General features: G+C 33.3%; 2 protein-coding genes across 7 annotated transcripts in view; one reads left to right on the top strand and one right to left on the bottom strand.

Annotated features, from left to right (window-relative positions):
• Positions 1–2,306: 2,306 nt before the first annotated feature.
• On the bottom strand, positions 2,307–19,425 carry LOC130641333 (GRB10-interacting GYF protein 2-like). 4 transcript variants are annotated; one of them, XM_057448085.1, is made up of 27 exons: positions 19,337–19,425; positions 16,582–16,613; positions 15,734–15,956; positions 15,394–15,493; positions 15,202–15,286; positions 14,773–14,834; positions 14,475–14,651; positions 14,068–14,252; positions 13,929–13,967; positions 12,005–12,566; positions 11,819–11,920; positions 11,664–11,728; positions 9,663–9,824; positions 9,464–9,548; positions 9,305–9,362; positions 8,997–9,057; positions 8,422–8,511; positions 7,800–7,892; positions 6,794–7,057; positions 6,242–6,423; positions 5,936–6,077; positions 5,507–5,673; positions 5,129–5,186; positions 4,650–4,746; positions 4,516–4,562; positions 3,884–3,988; positions 2,307–3,448 (listed from the first exon to the last, which is right to left on the bottom strand). In XM_057448085.1, exons 1-27 carry the CDS (start codon positions 19,397–19,399, stop codon positions 3,227–3,229), a joined length of 3,528 nt encoding a protein of 1,175 aa, XP_057304068.1. In that variant the 5' UTR covers positions 19,400–19,425; the 3' UTR covers positions 2,307–3,226. The 4 variants fall into 4 exon arrangements, with proteins under 4 accessions (XP_057304068.1, XP_057304069.1, XP_057304070.1 ...); XM_057448086.1 differs by having other exon boundaries at positions 19,211–19,351; XM_057448088.1 differs by having other exon boundaries at positions 3,239–3,448; positions 3,843–3,988.
• LOC130641334 (trichohyalin-like) overlaps positions 19,420–20,677 on the top strand; it is a 14,148-nt gene continuing 12,890 nt past the window's right edge. For 2 of the 3 annotated variants that reach the window (XM_057448091.1, XM_057448089.1), the window contains exon 1: positions 19,420–19,537. The gene's annotated coding sequence lies outside the window, so the exon portion shown is untranslated. The remainder of the gene's footprint in view (positions 19,538–20,677) is intronic. The other variant, XM_057448090.1, reaches the window with a different exon arrangement.

The raw sequence follows: 20,677 nt of genomic DNA, 5'->3' as shown, positions 1-20,677 counted from the left end.
CTACAAGGTATTACAGTGTATTACCGAATACTACAAGGCATTACAGTATATTACCGAATACTACAAGGTATTACAGTGTATTACTGAATACTACAAGGTATTACAGTGTATTACTGAATACTACAAGGCATTACAGTATATTACCGAATACTACAAGGTATTACAGTGTACTACAAGGTATTACAGTATACTACCGAATATTACAAGGTATTACAGTGTACTACAAGGTATTACAGTGTATTACTGAATACTACAAAGTATTACAGTATACTACCGAATATTACAAGGTATTACAGTGTACTACAAGGTATTACAGTGTATTACTGAATACTACAAGGTATTACAGTGTATTACTGAATACTACAAAGTATTACAGTGTATTACTGAATACTACAAGGTATTACAGTGTATTACTAAATACTACAAGGTATTACAGTATACTACCGAATATTACAAGGTATTACAGTGTACTACAAGGTATTACAGTGTATTACCGAATACTACAAGGTATTACAGTGTATTACTGAATACTACAAGGTATTACAGTGTATTACCGAATACTACAAGGTATTACAGTGTATTACTGAATACTACAAGGCATTACAGTGTATTACCGAATACTACAAGGTATTACAGTATATTACCGAATACTACAAGGTATTACAGTGTATTACTGAATACTACAAGGTATTACAGTGTATTACCGAATACTACAAGGTATTACAGTGTATTACTGAATACTACAAGGCATTACAGTGTATTACCGAATACTACAAGGTATTACAGTGTATTACTGAATACTACAAGGTATTACAGTGTATTACCGAATACTACAAGGTATTACAGTGTATTACTGAATACTACAAGGCATTACAGTGTATTACCGAATACTACAAGGTATTACAGTATATTACCGAATACTACAAAGTAATACAGTGTAAAATACGGGATATTACTATGTACTACACTGTATTACTGTATATTACAAAGATATTATGCTAGGCAGTAGTATGTATAGTAGGCAGTATTATGTGTTAACAACATTACGGCGTTGATAAATTGCTTAACGTCGTGTGTCGGATGTCGTTGGAAGAATACGACAATGTCGGATACGACATATTCACAGACTAAATGGATCCTTCCATGAAGTGCTTCCCGTAAGTGGAGCCAGCCCGTTTCTACAAAGTAGTACGTCCCGTTTTTGTAAACGGAACGCAATTATTCCATTTCGATTTAGGCCCGTTTATAAGCCGTTCCGATGTCAAAACGATACAAATGCACGGGAGAGGATGTGTCTCAAAAAAACGTTCATGGGATAAATCTGAATATTTTCTTCTATTTTCAATGTTACTAACAAATACTTCATTTTTAAATCAATTAAGAATTAAGATTGATCGAGCATTTCATGAAAAGTTTAATTAATCCTGCGAAGAAAGTTGTTTTAAATGAAGGAGAAAGCTACCGCCGTAAGCATCGCGTCTTTTAGCTGATTCCTTCCGACTACCTTGACCCCAGGACTCTTTTTGACACCATTGTATTCTTTTCTTTTCTCACAGTCTGAGATTATAAGAAAGACAAAAAAGCTGTGGGGAAGAGGTTGTTCTTTATAGATATATATATTTTTTACTTAAAGTTTTTAACCAAGATCGTCCTGTTTTAAGGGGTTTTAAAACGTAACAAAAATTTAAAATCGGAATGTCCTGCTTGCAAGCAAGACGCGCTTCTAATCGTGCAAAATCGTTAATAAACATCTTCGCTTTTTTTCGTTTTCAGTCTTTTAAAATTTTTATTTACATCGATTGATAAACATTTTCGCCCCAAGGGCTGGTCATGTTTTTTATATTGGAACTTAACCTAAAAACCTAGCAAGCCTTGGAAACGAGGTTAGATAAAAAAGATAAGCAATTCCCTGACTCAGCAACATTCAACCGAGCTCCAGTGTCTTTAGTATTTTTGCCTGATGCTCTATTGTATAAGATCTAACCAGGAGACCCAGCAGGACATTGCAAATCTAAGTAAAGGGCATCAAATTGTACAAAATTAATGCTAAAAAACAGACTTAAAATTCAATTAATATTTTCTAAAATAAAAATAGTTCTGATTGACCCAACCCTGAAATTCTTGACATTTTCCTGGAAAAATGAATGAAATTACTTAATTTCTGACTTGTTTGCTGACATTTTGAAAATATTATGGAAATCACTGTCATTCCTGACAGAGTAGACATCTTGGTTTAACAAACAAACAAATCACTTGCAGATGGGTTCAGTTCATACGTAAGAAAGGACGAGGAAATAAAAATGCACTTTTATATGCTCTGTTTTATTTTTCCATCATCTATAAACAGTCTGGTCCGGATGAAAAACAATAACACAACATAAAAACAACCTCGTCAACAGGAAGTTTATTAGCTCCTATCAGTAAAAACACTGAAAGAAACTGGAAGTAAAGTGATTAAATGCGTACCTATATAAAAACTCAAAAAAGATGGTTTAAACTCGAACTTTTCACTTTTACTTACAAAAGACCTTTACGCACAATAACGAAAAGTCATACATGGGTTATGTGTACCAGAAAGTTACTTCCATGGATACAAATAAAACAATTTGAAGTGGCATAAAATAAAAAAAATGTTTCGTTACTGACATTTTATCCGGTGAATATATACAAAAGTAACGCTAACAAGTATTATCACGGATCGTGTCGAATATATCTCCATTATATAGTTAGATTATTAAAACTAAAGTAAGCTATCGATTGCTTTCGAGTAACGATAAGAAAGCAATCGATTTTTATCGTTTTATAATAATGACAAGCCAATAATATCTGTACAATGTGATGAAACAAGAACCATAGGATCATACGCCGTTTAAAATGAGAGAAAACAACAAACTAATGATGATGATTATTGATGTACTAGATGCTTCTATTTTAGAAGTAAAACCCGTCTCTATATGACAAAAAAAACAACTGCACTAAAAGGAAAGGAAAAAAGTAACAAATACATTTACACCACCACACAAAACAACGAAGAACGTAAGATAAAAACGCGAAACAGAGTGTCGAAGATCAAGTTTAATGTTAGGAATAACGAAATATAAACGAGAAAATTTATTGAGCCTGTTTTTCTAGATCTGATAAAAAAATGTGAACATTGTTCAGAAAATCATGAATTGCTGCCCCAAGAAAAATGATAACGAAAATATAAAAAAAATAATATCAGCCTTTATTTCTTCCCTTTCGCAACTGCAGTAGCCACGCTTTCAACTTCTCCTTCTCGATTTAAAATTTCTGGAGCAGCATTGCATTGGAATCCGAGGAGGTTAGGATTTACTTTCTGCATTTTCTTCTTCTTCTTGTTTTTCTTTACATCTTCAAAGCCATCGTCGTCTGGCGTACCGGCAGCCGATTGTTTATTGTCCATTACCTTTCCTGGTAGTTTCTTTGCCTAAACAAAAAACTGGAAGTTTCAGCAACAAGGTTTCGTTACCTAACAACTAACAAGCAGACACAGCACTAAATTTTCTCCCAAAACTCGCAAATTAACATTCCTTTTTTTATAAGAAATATAAGATTTTTGGCTCAGGCAGAGTAATACAGTAGCTTTTTCTTTTTAGGTATAAAAGTAGTTATTGATGCAGATGTTCCTTATAAAACACCATTTTTAGTCGATCTTCAAAGATTTTTAATACAGAACACAAATAAAATACTAAAATCAAATCTGATTATTATGGCAGTTATTTATAAAAACTTTTCCAAAGGAGGGTAAAAATCGAGTCTACAACGTGCCTGCCTCGCTCTTAAAATGAGAATAAAAAGCATTGAAGAACAAAAGTATTCACTTATAAGCAGCATAACGGCTGGCTGAAGCGAAGTTACTAACACTTTGTTGGTTTGGATCAGTTTTATTACGACGTTCCAGAAATTCTCGCACGAATTCTTTCTGTTCCTTGCTGTCACCCAGATATGTGCGCATGTATTCGTGAATCTGTAACAAGAAAACAAAGAAAACTTTAGTTATATTTTTGGAGTGAATTAAATTTGTTTAACTCATCATTGCACAAGGGAGGGAAATGGCGTACACGTGAGACTGCAGGGGACGTAGCCTTCTGCTGTGTTTTTCCGTGAGAGGACACAGAATGAGAAAGGATTAAACTGACTTTCCAACCGTGGGTCACTGCAAATTCCTGCAACGTAGAAAATGTTTTGGAAATTTTTATAAAGCGCCCTTAGAGTTAAAAAATGTGTCCGGTGTCCTAGCTTTTTATATATATATAAACACCTCTACCATCAGGTCTGAAAATATAAGAAATAAGATAAAAAATAGAACAATTTCTGGAGACCCGGAAGAATCCATATATAAATTTCACTTCTTTTTCATTAGGTGTTTAACAACCCGACTACCTGTCATCTATTGCTACTATCTGAAACCCAGGCGCCAAAAACCTTCCTGGGTCAACTGTACATACAAATTATTTAGTTTATAGGATACAACATAATAATTGAAATCATTACCTCATAAGGTGATTCAATATCTTGAAGAAAGGATACAACAGTCGGCACTAAAAGAAATGCACGCCATTTAAAACACGTAACTTCACAAGGTAATTTTAAATTCAAATTTTTTTCACAACACAAAACATACTTACCATCGATAGCTCTCTTGACAGCAGGTAAATTTCGTTCAACCCAGTTCACAAAGTCTGAACTTGGCGTTGGTGCTTGAAATATCCTGTTAACAATTTCCTAAAAAATAAATACACGTATATACAGTGTTCAGACATGAATTTACAAAATGAATCAAGAAGTTTCCTAAAATAGAGGTGAAAATTTAAAAGCATTCTAAAAGGCTTGGATTAGCCAAAAAAAGCTTCTCATATCTTCACCCTTCTGATGAACAGGTGAAAAAACTACAAATCAGTTATTTTTAGAGAGAAAATGTTATACCATTATGAATAACAGACTGGACGCTTCCACATTTTAATAACTACACACGAATTTGCATCTTTGAGTACTTCATTTTTGGTACGGAACATAATTTGTGCCAAAAAATCAAAGACAATAAGTTATTCCCGATCATTTTTTTCACATCATATTCAGCCGCAGATAAATGAACAGTACGCTTTACCTGCTCTTTGATGTCTCGTTTGTTCATTTTATTCATCGTTGATACTGGAGGAAAATCACTAAGAAATCAAAATGTAAAAAACTTATAATTTGTTTCAGGGAACTATGTAAGCTCATGTAAATACTAATCCAATTATTTTTATAAACAGATCACCAATTTCGTTTTCGCACCACCCTGAAACGCCAAATTAATAATTGCAACAGATTTCCGAAAATATTTTCTCTAATACGCTAGTTGCTAGAATTACTTTCTTTTTGTTTATAGCATGTAAAAATATATTTAATGCAAAAAAAATTAATACGTGCTTTGCGTACACCACAATGTAGCTAACAGTGTCTGCCATTATGCTAACATCGCAAACATATCACCTAAACTCACCTGTAAGCTTTTCTCTGTTGTTGCGCCTTTGGTTGGTTGTTCATAGAACCATTCACTCTTGATGGCAACCCGATAACATCGTCCCAAAACATAGCGTTTGAGTCCGGTTTGTTGGGTTTAGCGTGGATCGGTTGACCAGCAGCATTCCATGGCAGCGAGTTGTAGCCCTGAGTAAATTTCATTGTTTGTATTCCGCTCTTTGTGCTCACAAAGAACACGCATGGAAAGATTTAGCATATATGAATACGGAAAAGAGCAGAGCAGGTATTTGTGAAAACATACTACAACCACTGTCAACATAAAACTCCATTAAATTCTATTAGTTAGTATTAGTTATATTAACTGTTTTTTTTAATATTTTAACATCTTAATTTAGGTTTTCCCTGGACAAGCGTTTATATGACAAGGAGTGCAAGCTAACTTATATACCTGTTGTTGCTGTCGAGCCTGCTGCTGTTGTTGCTTCAGTTGATGCTGTTGTTTTATGTGTTGCTGCTGCATTACTTTCTTTGCTTCCTCAGCTTGAATGTCGATCAAAGATTTAACTTTTTGTTGTTGTTGCTGCTGGTATCTGAAAATAAACAACAATGGATTAGCATGTGTTACTGATGCCTGTCAGAGGAGATACGTTGCATTTACAAATTATGGGCAAGAAAATTAAGGAAAGGAAAAATCAACATGTCGGATTACACCATATTTTAAAGATTTCATTCCTAAAAGTAACATGCCACGTACCCTTGATGCTGCGCCCAACTTGCTGCTAAAGCTCTCTTTTGTTGTTGCATCAATTCGTGCTGTTGAATCGCTTTCATGTGCTCTTGTAGCTCGGCCTCTTTTCGTTCTTGCAATCGTTGGATTTCTGCCAAAGAGGGAGCTGAGTTTGAGGCTGAAACACGTGACCATGTGGATGCCATACTCTGCAATTTAAGAAAATGTTCACAACGAGTAAAGAAAGATAATTAACAAAATTCACAAAAATAATAAAACACTGCCACCAACACCTAAATAAATTAGAAAATTTCTTCAAGCGAATCCAGTCTGTAAGACTAGACACAGTTTACATTAAATTAAATTAATTTGAAATAACACTCTGGTCACTCATTTGTTTTCATTTTTTTACATGGGTTCTTAAATATTTCTAAAGATTTCGTTTAGAGTCTCCCGAAAATATTGAGCACTTGAAAAATTTTGTTGGGCGTGGGATCGCTTAAAGACGTTTGGTAGTAATTCGGATCATGATGGCATGAAGTTATACAGAGAAACTTCAGCAAAGTTATAGATAACAACCTGCTGTTGTTGTTGTTGTTGTTGTTTTCTTTGTTGTTCTTGTTGATATTTCTGATACAATAAATGTTGTTGCATTTGTTGTTGTTGTTGCTGGTGTTGTTTTAGTCTGATTTCCTCTTCCCTTCTGTTTTGTTCAGCTAATAACCTTTGCTGTTCTGCAATTTTCTGTTGCTGTTGAAATTGCTGTTGCTGCTTTAATGCTTCCAGTGCTTTTCTTTGAAGCTCTTCCTTTTCACGGTTTTTTTGTTCAGCTTCTTGCTGTTTCTACACACAGAAAAACTAGCATTATGCAAAGTACAAACTCGGATAGGAAACCTGTGCAAAGAAAGTTGTGAAGCTGAAAGATTTTCTCAGCAAGTGCAAAAATAAACTTGCACATATGTAGAAGTGTTCAGAGCAGCTGCCATAGGGTACAGTAGTTCTTACTTGGGTTTTATTGTAGGTACAGAGAGTTTCTTAGTTGAATTACCACTCAGTCAAAAGGGCTAATATCAAATCTGAATTTAACCTGCAAACAACTAGGGGTGGACCACTATAAGTAAGAAATTCAGAATCTGAAAAGCATGCTGCATTTTCTCTCTGTAAAATCATTACAGCCAGCTAAGTGTGGTAATATGTATGAATGACTAAAACAGGTTGTCCACTCAATATTAACTCATTATTTTCCTGATATTCGAACCTTTTTACAGCTATTTTTTACAAGTATTTGTTCTGTTCCTTTAAATTAACAAGTGAGTTCTTAGGGTACAAAATGATAATCGAAATGCTCCACCTATTTTAGCACCTGGTTACAACAAATTGTATTCTATTTGGGATGAAAAAATCATGATAAAAAATAACGCAATATCACCAATTTTTTTTTATTTTTCATATCCACTTAAACTTGCTTAGACATACTTAATCTTTATCAAATTTTTGAAATAATAGAATAATAAGTGAGAACAAATGCTCTTGGAGAACTGCAAATAAATGTGTAAATTGTGAACAACTTAAAATTGACTCCAACCTTATCTGTTGCATCATCTTCTGTTTTGTTTTTGGACTTTTTCTTGTTTTTCTTTTTTGGGCTTTCGGCTGTTTTAAACTCACCATTATCTTCCTGAAGAGAAAAGGCAAAGCTTTATAACCAAGCTTTAAAAAAAGATGGGTTTTACAAAAACAATTTAACTTATGCCAGGCTACCAACAAAAACGTTGATATGAGATTTTATACAATCAGTTGGTCTTATTAGACAAGCATTGTTTTTCAGTCGAAAGTTGAAAAGTCAGATTTAGAATAAAAGTCAGAATAATCATCCTCTGAAGATAGCTTTAGAACTAAAATATTGTTGTACATTTTGCTAGAAATCTGATTCTACTGGGTTGGCAGTTTGTAGGTACAATCATTGAATTCACCAATGTGTGCACTGATATTTTTAAAAAACCATTTGCTAATTTTTTCATTCATGCCTTGACACCAAACTCACACTGAGTCTTACAATAAATTAAAAACATATGCGGTTAAAATATTTCCTTCAAACTCACGAAGGCTAATAGCCTATATGTACTTATATTTACATTCCTAAACTAAGGTCATGTTTTTAATATCTGTTATGAAAGAGAGAGGTCATACATAATAAAAAAACAAACCTCTTTTTGAGCACCGTCTGATACATTGCCTTCTTCTTCTTCCTTAGGGGATTTATTATCAGCATCTCTCTCTTCCTTCATGCCATTAGACTAATAATGACAAATTTGAAAAAAACATTCAGAACAATGCAGTGATTAGTGGTTAATCTCAAATTGGAAGTTCGAATGGAGCAAATAGTTTAAAACAGCCTTCCTCTCCCTACATTCTCCCTCAATAGGAAAAATTCCTTTATAGATATGGCACTTAAAACATCCTAACATTGGTGATTAATGGAGTGAATTTATCCTGAATGGTCGCAGAAAATAAAAAAAATATAATTACATATTTTTTAAACAAGATAAAAATCAAGAAAAAGCTGGCTATTTTTTTCCTTCAACTCAATTTGGCCTACGAACACCCTGTCCTGATTCACCTTGTGTTTCAGTTAAGTTAACATTTTTCTTAGCTGCATGTATAACTCGCCAAATTATAAGACAACAAACAAAGTCATTAAAATTTAAAGAAAATTATGGAATTCAGTTGTAAAATTGAACTTTAAATTTAAAATAGAAAGACAAAAGATTAACAGACATACCTGAATTTGTCTTTGTTGGTCCTCCTCTATTTGCCGCAAACTTAAAGCATTTTGAGGTGATCTAAAGTTTGCATAAAAAAATGTCAACTACACCTTTAAAAAAGAGACAATTATTATACTGGTTAAAACATTTATTACTGTATCAAAGCTTAGTACTAATCCATTAATCACCAATGTTAGGATTTAATCTACTTAGTAGATTAAATTATTTAAATAAATGTTTAAATAAAATTTCTTAATACTTCGTCACAATTCATTATTTTAAATATTTTCTATATGCTAAACAAACATATAATTTGACTTCTTACTTTCGTAAGGACCAAGCATTTTGTTCCTGTGTTGGAGTCCAAGGACTTGCAACAGAACCTTAAAATAGACGCAAATGTATAACAATAACACATTATTGCCAAACATTGCTTATAGGATCACAGAAGAAGACTTTCATAAAAAATACATCAAAAACATACTTGGTGTTGCATTGTTTGACGAATCACCCCATACAGATAATTCTGCAGGAAGACCTAAATCCTGTGGCCTGCCATCTGGTTGAACCTAAATTATATGGTACAAAAACATAACTAATCATCATCTAGTATAATAATAACTACACACACTTGTACAAATACAAAAAAAAGAAAATTAATTCAATACAAATTTTGGAATTACCTGTAACTGCTTCAGCAAAGCTTGCCTCATTTGTTGCTGCTGCTGTTGCTGAAGTAAACGTTGTAGTTGGGTTTGTTGTTGCAGTTGGTTTTGTTGCTGGAGTTGAGTTTGTTGTTGTAGTTGGTTCTGCTGTGCCTGCTGATGTTGTAACAACATCTGATTCTAGAAGGTTTAGTGAGCATTCAAAACGGTTAATAAAGAAGAAAAAGATAATCAAGTCTTCTTAGCACTTAAAACAAATTACATACAAAAAAGGAGCCCAACATATACATCTGTATAATGAATAAATACTTTAAATTTTCCTGCATTAAGAATATTGAAATTCTAATACATTTAGAAGCTAAGAGTAAGCTTGTGAAAACCTAACAAATACAAACAACATTCCCAGATTAAGCACAAATTTTTTGAATGTTTACCAAAGTTTTCTAAGTTGACTTCTAAATTAAGTACAATTGCCATAATTTTTTACAAGACAATGTAAAAAAGAAGGTAAGAACACAATGTATGTCAAGCATAATGCATGTAGAACAATTTTGATCACAATGAGCTTATGAGAATGAAATAAATCTTCAGTATTTCAAACATAGACAGTATTTCTTTCATTATGTGTAGGCCTGAATTTTTCTTAGCTTTTTAACTCATACTTAAGGCGCTAGCCTTGAAATGTAAATTTTGTCTGTGAATATTTTCCAGAGCAACTTCATTTCCAACACTTGTTCTCTCGCCACCCAATAAAATAATAAACAACAGGCAGTGGGAAAGAGGTTGCTTAGAGAGAAATGTAATGGTAATTAATTTGATTTTTCATACTTCGCAAAAAATTGTTGTTTCATTATCAAACATCAGTATTATTTTTACAATAACATTTTGGAAAGAGATCCATGATTTTTGTTACAAAAAGAATTCAAGTGTATTTTACTCTTAGAAACTTCACTAAGTTATGTGTCAAAGACAAGGGTGTTTTATTGTCTACAAAAAAAGTTAAGTTTTCCGCACTCCCCTTTAATATGATTAACCCAAGGTTTGTTTTAAAACAAGTCAATGAAAAATTATGAGGTTGTAAAAAGTTAGAGCACTTCTTCTTTTTTTATTGCGTATTTATGAGTACATCTGCTGACTCAGCAAATTAAAAAATTAAACAAAACTGCCTGTATGTGCATGAATGCCAATATTTTCGAGAAATAACATAAAAATTGGTATAGATACACACTGACTAAAAGATCTATCTGTTCAACAGCTAAAAGAGGGTTACTGCCACCTTAAATCCACTTTTATTGTCGCCAGTCATCCCCTTTGATTATCACCGAAAAAAAGTCCTTGCGAAATTGACTTGTGTTCATCACCGCAAAATTTTTTATCAATAAATTTTAAATGGGTTTTGGAAGTTTGAATGGTTGTGCAGATGTAACAGAGATAATGTGAATGTAAAAGAAGTTTAAAATGTATTGCAGCTGAATGGTAGTAATACCCGCACAAAACCACAATCACTAAACGCTATAGTCACAAAAAAGGTAGCAAACAGCTGGTATGAGGTGACAAAATTTAAAAGAGCTGGTATGAGGTAACAAAACTTCAAATATGAGTTGGAGGAATCTACAAGGGTGTATATAAAATCGTATACTAATTTTCCACAATACAAACTGCAATTACAATGCTGAAATGTCTGTCTTAAATTAATAATTTGTGAAAAAAATATTATTTTCTTTTTCCACAGCATGTGAGGATATATTTCAAATGTTTTTTAATTTCAGTTTCAGGATCCCTTTGAGGCATAAATTATTTATCTAAACTTATTAAAAATTTTAGTTCTGATAGTATTAGTGTTATATTAATGTCATTAAAATGCTTCATGAGAATAGTGATAAAAATGCGAGATCGTTGCATTTCCTAATGAAACGATTAAAATATTATTCTTGGTATCGTAAACACTGATGAAATCAATAGTATGCAAAGGTCACACATGCCCCTTAACACCAACACCAAAACACAATATTAACTCACTGTTATAGGTGGAGGCTGACTTTTAGCAAGGAAAGGAACTCTGGACCATAACTTGATAACATCTCCTAATTAAGTACAATACATTAATTGTAGGAACATCTTGTTATACAATAAAGATTAAAGAACAACAAAACAGAGCAAACCATTTTTCATACCTAGTGGCAAAAACATTTCATCGCATACTCTTCGAACTTGTAATCCCATCGTAAAATAGCCTGCCTTAAACCATTCCAACATTTCATCGTTGTTAAAAGGTCCTGTTAAAACAGTGCATGTGTGGTGTAATGCATTGTGTTGGTTTTATACAGATACTTTTCCACAAAACAAAACAAAATACACACCTTGGATTTCACCTTGTGGATCGCGATAGATCCAATCATGAAGACCATTTATTGATTTACCAGGCTCTGCTTTTTTCGCAAACACAATACTGGGATCTACAGAGGAATTTTGTGATGCCAAGGCATGAGAAGGCACACCTTTGTTAACACGTTCTTCTTCATCAGATTCATCATCAAGTTTTGCTACCATGCTTGTAATGTGATCTAGGTTTAATTCGTAATCTTCGTCTATAGTTTTGTGTTCACTAGATGGCATTTGAGTGGTATTTTGACTAGTGTTATTTTGTTGTGGTTGTTGGTATTTCTCATTTTTTTCTTGTTCATTCGATAGCTTATCTTCACTTTCAGGTGGTTTAACATTGTTTGCTATAGGTGAATGCTTAGAAACCTTCAAATTTTCCTTATCAGGGTCAGGTTCAGATTTTATTTTATTTTTTTCTTTAGTGTTCGATTTTGTTTTTGTGTCTTTATTTTCAGAAGTTTTTGTGCCATTTAATTCATTTTTGCTGTCGTTATTTTGTGGTTCCTGTTCTTTTTCATCTTCAAATGCGTCTTCAACCAGCTAAAAAATATTGTAAATGTTTTTATGTTCTATAAAAGGCAGATAAACATTATTTTGAGAAGACATAGTACGTGTAGTATAGTTAGACTAGTACTCAGGTCATCTGCAAAATGACAAGTTTATAATTTAACCAGTGCAGCACACCCAAAAACCCACCTAAAATACTAGAGGCATGCTTTTTGCCACACACGTATCAAAATTTTCCTGAAAAGGCCTGAGTACTTATTTACATGTCCCCCCCCCCCCCCCCCCCGCTAAAAACTTTTCTCTAGTTAATGGGGTGGAAAAAGTACCACAGAGTTGTTTTTTCCTGGTAAGTTACAAAAACGAACTAAACATTTTCTTCTGTTGGGGAAAACTGGATTTTCTTGTCTAATTATACATGTCATTGATTAATTAAGGGATCGTCTCAAAATGTTCGTATGTTTTTTTCGTATAATTATACGAACGCTACGAAGTACTGCGTTTCGTGAAACGAATGTCATACGAAGTGCTTCGTTTAAAATAAAAAATGTAAACAAAGTTTATACGAACTTTTTTAATATATGATACGAACTTAAACTAAGTTTTTTTATCGTACAAAATGAAATGATACGAACTTTGAACAAAGTAAATTGCTATACGATTTTAAAACGAACTTCAAAAGTACCGGCATAATTGCGCATAACTATTTCAATACGAAACCAGAAACAAAAGAATTAAACGATTTTTTTTAAAAGACGAAAAGAAATGATACAAACTTTAAACGAAACCAGAAATAAAAAAAGTAAAATATAGGAGGTTGACTTCTTTGAAAAGACTAGTAAAATTGCATATTCATAGGTTCAATCTACACAAGCGATCTTTTCGCTTTATACGATCCCGTTTTCATGAATTTTAAACGTTCCACAGCGATCTTTTCGCTTTCTACGATCCTGTTTTCATGATTTTTTAACAATCTACGGAGATCTTTGTGCTTTCTACGATGCCGTGGAGACAATCCCTAAAGACCTTAGATAATAAATCCAATTAAAATAAACGAAGTTCGTATAACGAAACGAACTTTATAATTGTTGAAAAAAACTTCAATATAAAACTATAGATAATAGTCCAATTATAATAAACGAACCTCGTATAAGCAAATTTTTATACGAACTTCTTTAAAAATGTTACGAACTACATACGAACTTTATTTTAAATGATACAAACTTTATACGAACTTGTAATTTTGATGAAACGAAAAAGTTCGTATTAAAAATAAAATGATACGAAAGATTTAATAAATCGATACGAAGTTTTTTATACGAATTATACGAACTATGTACGAACATTTTGAGACGGTCCCTAAAGGCAAATTAAAAAAATATAAATTGCAACACAAACCTCAGAAGCTTTATCATTTTCGTCACCATTGCCCTTTTCCTGTGAAAAACAAGTCTTTATAGTATTTATCTTATTTAAGATAGACATTATGAAAGATTAAGAACTAAAGAAACAATTTGGGTTCGGTAAACAGACTCACTTTAAAAGCTCTGAACTGACCAGATGCATCAAAACTACCTGGCATGCTACCATCAACACTGTCATCCATGCACCACTCAGGTAGGTCTGACTCCGCGTTGTTTTGCATGCGTGACCAAGACTTAGTGCGTGTTAATGATTCGTGTACTTGGTTATCCTTTGCATCCCTCCAATTGCGGTTGTTATCTAAGATTAAGTTATACACACTCATTTTTTCTTCCATTAAAAACACAGCAATTACACTTTTTCACATAATTTGTATTTAAAAGGTGAATTAATAAAATCAAAGTTCCAATGTTGCTTTATTTCCAAAACTTTTGTATATATTAAAGAAAATATACATTGAACCACAAATTACAGCATTAGCATTTAGCAAAATATGCAAAGATGCAAAATGTGATATTTTACCTGCAGACCCCTTCTTTCCAGTCCAAGGTTTATTAGCTAAGGTCTGTCTCCATTCATCCTCTCCAGGGGTTGTTGCAGCAGCTGGTTCTTGACTGTTAGATCTCCAATATTCACCTGGTCTTGCTGGATATGCTCCTTCACTAGACAACCGAGCCCGTGAATCATATCCAGGGCGAGCTATAATTTTAAAATTATTGTATCATAGACACCAGAGAAATCATCTTTTGCTTATTAAAGTAACAATTTTGTATACTTACCAAGTTCTTCTTTCAATGTGACATGGACAAATAGAACTTACATGTGCCACCTTCAAGACTTTCCCCTCTCCCAACAGGTCGATGAAACCCACCACGTGAAAGGCTTAAAATAAATAATGTTGCATGTATACATGTCAATTCAAAATTTATATCTATATAAATATATCTCAACAACTTATAAAAAGAAGATTTTTTCTTCTTAACTCTAACATTGAAATCCATAAACTTCAATGTTGTTTCTCTTCAAAGGTCATGGAGTACTGCACGACTGTCACTTTGTTTATAGTCATTGCAGTGCACCATTATAATTTTGCATTTGCAGCATTGCCTTGGGTCAAGCAAAAAGTTATAATTTCTAAGACACCTAGGTAAAGGCTGCGTCATGCATGGAATGTACTTATCTGAGCAACACTTTTTTTGAACACTTTTTTCTTTATATTCTAAAACAAAACAAAAAATGGGCATATTACCTTGAATCTGCCCAAGATCTTTGACCATATGTATCATCAGTTGAAGAAACTGAGCGATGTAGGGAATAATCACCCCTTCCTCTACCTAATAAAAAAAGATTTGCTATTAGGTAGCAAAAAAATTGAAAATAAACTTTGCAGAAAAGATATTAATTTTACATCTTCTTAAGCTGTTTTTTTCTGGTATCTTACCTCTTCCACCCCTCATTCCACCTCTTCCTCTCATTCCTGGTCCACCGCGTCCCGTCATTTTTAAGACCAGCAAACTGTTTACACCACCAATCAAGCATCGCTAGAATAGAAACAAATTCTAACCACAAAAAAAGAAAAAATGTAACGAAAAATAAACAGAACTGTCCTTTTGTTTTTTTGTGGGGAGTATTAGTTCTTGCTTTTAACTGCAAATCATGGGGTTGCTGTGTTTTACAAATTATATGCATGTATGCATTTTAAGTAAAAATATTTGACAGCTTTATTAGGTCAATAATTGCAGTTTATTCACTACAATAACTTTGTTCCAACATTCTCATACCTCTTCTTCCTCAGAAACAGGAATAAAAGCCAGTGGTGCAACAGGTCTTTCATTTATAATATCCTCAAACTCTTTTAACCCCAATGGAATTTCATAATCTTCAGAAAGTAAAGCCAGCATTTCCTCACGACCATATCGAAATTCTGCTAATTTGTACTTGCGAGGAGGTGGTGTGTTTGGTGGCGCAGCAGCACCACTGTCCCCACTTGACAAATCTCTTACCCTTAAAATAATAAAATAATAATAATTAATACAGATAATATAGACTCACAGCCTAAAAACGTTTACTACCCTGCACTCCTCTAGATAAATTGTAACACAAGGGAAAAAATTAATTCACAGGATTTAATCTAGTCTTCTCAGTTGTTTTTAAACAGTTATATATTTCTTAATTGCAATTTATCCTGAATGTTCCAATTTATTAACTCAAACCATCACGCAACACATGAAAGGTTAAAAATAAGTTTAAATAATGGTAGCACTTGTTGTTGTTGCTCTCTGAAGATGAAATCACTTTTTCCCAGATCATTAAAGAAATTCCCAATTTGGATCTAAAGGCCACTGTTTTAAATTCCTGGATTTTGTCCTGATTCCACATTAAATAATTCTGATTGTCTGTCATCAGACAGACAGATAATGATAAAGTGATGGAACATTTTTACCCTAAGTATACCACATAATATCAAGTCATTAGCAAAGACGCTTGATATTTTTCATGGCTTTTTAGAACATAAAATTTGACAAAATATAAAGTACAATAATTTATTTTCTTTTTTCTTATGTTTAACTAAAAAAAACAAATCAAAAGAGTACAAAGCATATTAACTATTTCCAATTTACATTCTTACCATTGTGGACCAAATGTTAAGCTTGACATCATCTATAAAAAATATCAATGAAGAATTGTGAAACCTCAAACAATATAATACTTTTGTATGAGAAAAGTAAAGAATGGAAAACACATAGTACTATGTGGCACTGTAGCTCAGTGGTTATAACTGATGTACTTTGTACAGGTTGGATGCCCCTTCGCTGCAATTCAAAATGGGTGAGCGAATGGTACAATAGCCCTAGTTAGATTGAACCATGTGAGCAAAATTGGGGAGATAGCACACTGTGTGGGCTGCTAGATGTTGCAGGGACTTGTCTGGTAGAGCGCATACCCTAATTGTGTGTGTGGCTCAAAATAATCATTAGATACTCTAGGACTCTGCATCTAAGTTATGGCCCTGCAAGGGAATAACGGACAGGGTATATTCCTAGATATTTGTGACTTTAGCCATGTAAAATATGCACATCTATCTACCTATACATAGTTAAGAACAAATAAACATATTTGGGGGAGCACCATTTGACACTACAGACTATACAGTTTACAGCTCGAATTTTCATTATATATGTGTCTATGTTTTGTTATATATGTACCTTGTATGTATTTTCGTTCTACATTATGTATGTCACATGTTCTGTTGTGCTCTTGTCTGTGGTGTATACATAATTCTTAACTTGCATCTAATTTTTTTTATTGTTATTTTGTGTCTCAAGTGTATTCTTATGTCAATTTTTACAATTACAAAGAAAAGTTTAATAAAGAAGCTTTCGTTTCTGTTGGGTTTTCAAGTTCTACAAACATGTCAAACTAAAGTTTCAGATGAGTAGATGGTGTAAATTCCTCTCTATCTTTTTCAACTTTAGTAGTTACACATTTCTTCATTTTCTATGGTTTTATATTCTATTTTTACCTTTTGCATGTCAAATGTTTAGAAAACTTATGTTAGAATTATTGTATGGTCCTTACAAGATAGCCTTTACACAAATAACTGTGGATTTTAGGTGAGAGAGTGCTAAAAAACATGTAGATCAAATTAGCTAATGACAAAGGGTCACCAACAATGGAAACAATTTATAGTTCCATCTTAAAATCCTTGCAAAAATGAGTCTGTTAGTCAGTAGGTTGGATTTTTCTGCATGACTTAACCCTCTTTCCAGGTGTTTAATGTTTAAAATGATGGCCCGTCATTGGTGGAAAGAACCATGGGGTAAGTTTGGGCACGAAAAACTGTTTGGTGAAAACGAAACAAAAATTAGAAATGTAAAAATATAGCATTTATTTAACAAAGAAATGGCTTGTGGATTGTACTAGAGATAGTTATCAGGGTCGAAAGTAGCAGGTCGCTTATTCTTAATTTGCGAATCGAAACGCTGTCTTTGAGAAACATTCTACGAAAAAAAATGTAAAATTGGGAATCTGTTTTTTTTTCATCAATTGTTTGTATGACCTATTCCAATATTGGTTGCTGCAAAAAAATAACCTTTAACAAGGGATCAATGGCAAGCAGCCTACAGCCCTCCCTGACCACAGCTGCAAGAAGGTTTTCTCTACAATCAGCACATTTTTGCGAATCAACTTTATATTGCTAATTCGAAGTCCAATTTTTTGGTAACCATTGCAAGTACAGTATATGCTTAATAGAATGCACAACAAAAGACAGATTGTATATAATTTCTTTTTCAGTATCTAGTAAGGAGCAAGCAACAAAAAATGTTTGTAATGCTAAGTAGATTCTGTCTGTCAACATTTGTCTTTTCCACCCATTCCATTTTTCTTGACCTGTTTGACCTTCACGTTTGACATATGTCATGTTGTATACTCTACCATTTTTTAATGTTTATGTTTACAGAAGTCTAAAGAAGCCAAAATGCCAACCTTTTCTTTTCTTAAATTGTTTGATTCCCACTCTATCAAGTCTTTGCTAGATAACAAAATTTTGAGGATTTCTCAAAAGGCTAAATTTGGCTAAAAGTCCCTGTGGTTTTTGCAGTGTTTCCTGCAAGTCAACACCCCCATATTTATCTATGACAATGTTTTAAATTCTTGCGATCGGGTTCGCGTCATAATACTAGTTAAACCAATCATGGGTTAGTAATTAGATTAAGCAGTAATCATGTTTTTGTTGTGAAACCTTCATAAATACAATACTGGACTTTTCAAGGAATTCTTCTTTTTTTAATCAAATCTTTAATGTTTTAGATATTGCTTAATCTTTGCCATTTTGCAAGATTTTAACGCCATTTTGCTTGTAAATTTTGTTTAACTAAGTTTTCCACCGGTTTGACCGTGAAAAGTCCTATTGTACCCACATCAGAGAGCAATGAAGGAGAACATTCCAACCGCAAGAATATATCAGGGAAAAAATTGTTAAATAATCAAGTTAAAGCTATTTTTCCTTGAAACACAGAAACCCTGCAACAGACAAATAATAAACTTCTTGACAGGAGGAATTATAGCTAAATTCTAGACGGTTTGTAGTTTTAAAAGAGGAAGATTTCTACGCAACATGCATGTTGTTGATGGCGAGGGTGGTGTGCACTTCTTAACATACTTCACGTGTGTTGAATTTGGGAGTTTGCGAACCAAAAGTTTTACTACCAGGAATGGAAGTTAGAGAAAGATTTGGGCGAGACAGATGGACTTACTTATCTAAATTTAATATAGATTCGTTAAAAAAATGTTTGATGTTTCTCGGAGGAGGATAAAATTGTCTTGCTTCCTTACTTCTGGTGTGTTCTTATGACCAAACTCTCTAAAATTAAATTTTATACCGGTCTTGCATTTTTCGAACAGTCAAATACAACCACACCAGCTTTGCGACACGGAATGGCCATTTGATCACGTGGACACTCAATCCTCGTCTGCCGTGTTGGTAGTATTCCAAAACGATAAACATGATCATACCGAAGTTTTGCGTCAGAGATTTCTTTCTTCTCCGCTTTGAGATCATTTGAGATTTCTCAACAAGTGTAGTAAGTATTTTTTTTGGTTTTATTACTGGGCTTACACAAACGATAAAGGGTTAAAGTTTTGTTTACCTTCGTGCAATTATATAGAAATGCAATGTCCCTAGGTAAAGGCAGGAAATCAGCTGAAGCGTTAGAAGTAAAAGATGGAAGACTAATTAGGCGCCCAGTGCCTGTTTAGGATAAATCAATTTTTAAAAACCTAGTTAAACCTTTTCAGATCAAACCAACAGGGGGGCTTGGTGGGCTTTAGTAAAGTAATTTTTTTTTATTTTCTGCCAATAAGTGTCTATAATAACTGCATGAAAATTTATGTTATCCAACCATCAGAGAACCTGCAGGCTATCTCACTAAATAATAGCCGTTTTACGTGTTTAAGCACTCTAAAAATGCGTTGGGTTTCAGGGGCTTTGCTGCTGGACTCCAGCTGCAGGTGTTTTTTGGGTTTTTTTTCAAGGTTTCGTCTGTAGCAAGCTCATTGTTCTCATTTGCCATTCGGCACCCTCGTAAAATACCCCAAAATAAAAATGCCTAAGCCCCCCTCTACTTTGGAAATTGCCGCCCCTGATCAAGCCACAAACCATATCATAGTACAATTAGGCTAAAGAAATGGTTCTAATTCGCCAGAAAATGACTCAAAAATTGCTGGGGCTTTGCAGAGGAGTTTCGCATTTTAAAGCCTGTAGCTAACTATTCATTTTGAAAATGAAAAAAGCATACATATTGGTTGTAGTAAAACATCAATGTTTAATTTAGAACCCTATGGTACTCTGTCAAAAAAACACAGATTTATGTGTGCCTTAAACATGCCTTTTCTAGTGGCGGGAGTGTTCATTAATGGTTTATTAATAGCAGGATGTCGAGCCCTGTATCCCAAACATCCTTTAAAGGTGGCCTTTATTCCCCCATATTGCATTTTTAGAATGGGGTGAAGTTTTTGTAAATTTTAAAATTGCCAACATATGTAATAAAATGATATATATAATAATGTAAGTGTGTTTTAAAATGTTGTATTTGTGTTAAGTCTTTTATATACATGTTTGTTATGATCAACAACAAATATTGCTGAAAAATGGCAATGAGTGGCAACTAATGAACAGAGACAATTAAAGGAAACCTCAGGTATAAAATGAAGTTGAACTTATA

Source organism: Hydractinia symbiolongicarpus, chromosome 4, assembly GCF_029227915.1.
Source record: "Hydractinia symbiolongicarpus strain clone_291-10 chromosome 4, HSymV2.1, whole genome shotgun sequence".
NCBI lineage: Eukaryota > Metazoa > Cnidaria > Hydrozoa > Anthoathecata > Hydractiniidae > Hydractinia > Hydractinia symbiolongicarpus.
The sequence above is the reverse complement of the archived record's forward strand: the minus strand, read 5'-3'. Positions and strand labels throughout refer to the sequence as shown.

What these genes read in the sequence shown, in the direction of transcription:
- LOC130641333 (XM_057448085.1), bottom strand. Translation starts at nt 19,399, where the DNA reads ATGGCCATTCCGTGTCGCAAAGCTGGTGTGGTTGTATTTGACTGTTCG. An exon ending in TCCACAAGGTGAAATCCAAG is followed by an intron (nt 11,921 to 12,004) that starts GTGTGTATTTTG and finishes CTGTTTTAACAG; the next exon opens with GACCTTTTAACAACGATGAA. An exon ending in GTCAAACAATGCAACACCAA is followed by an intron (nt 9,363 to 9,463) that starts GTATGTTTTTGA and finishes GTCTATTTTAAG; the next exon opens with GTTCTGTTGCAAGTCCTTGG.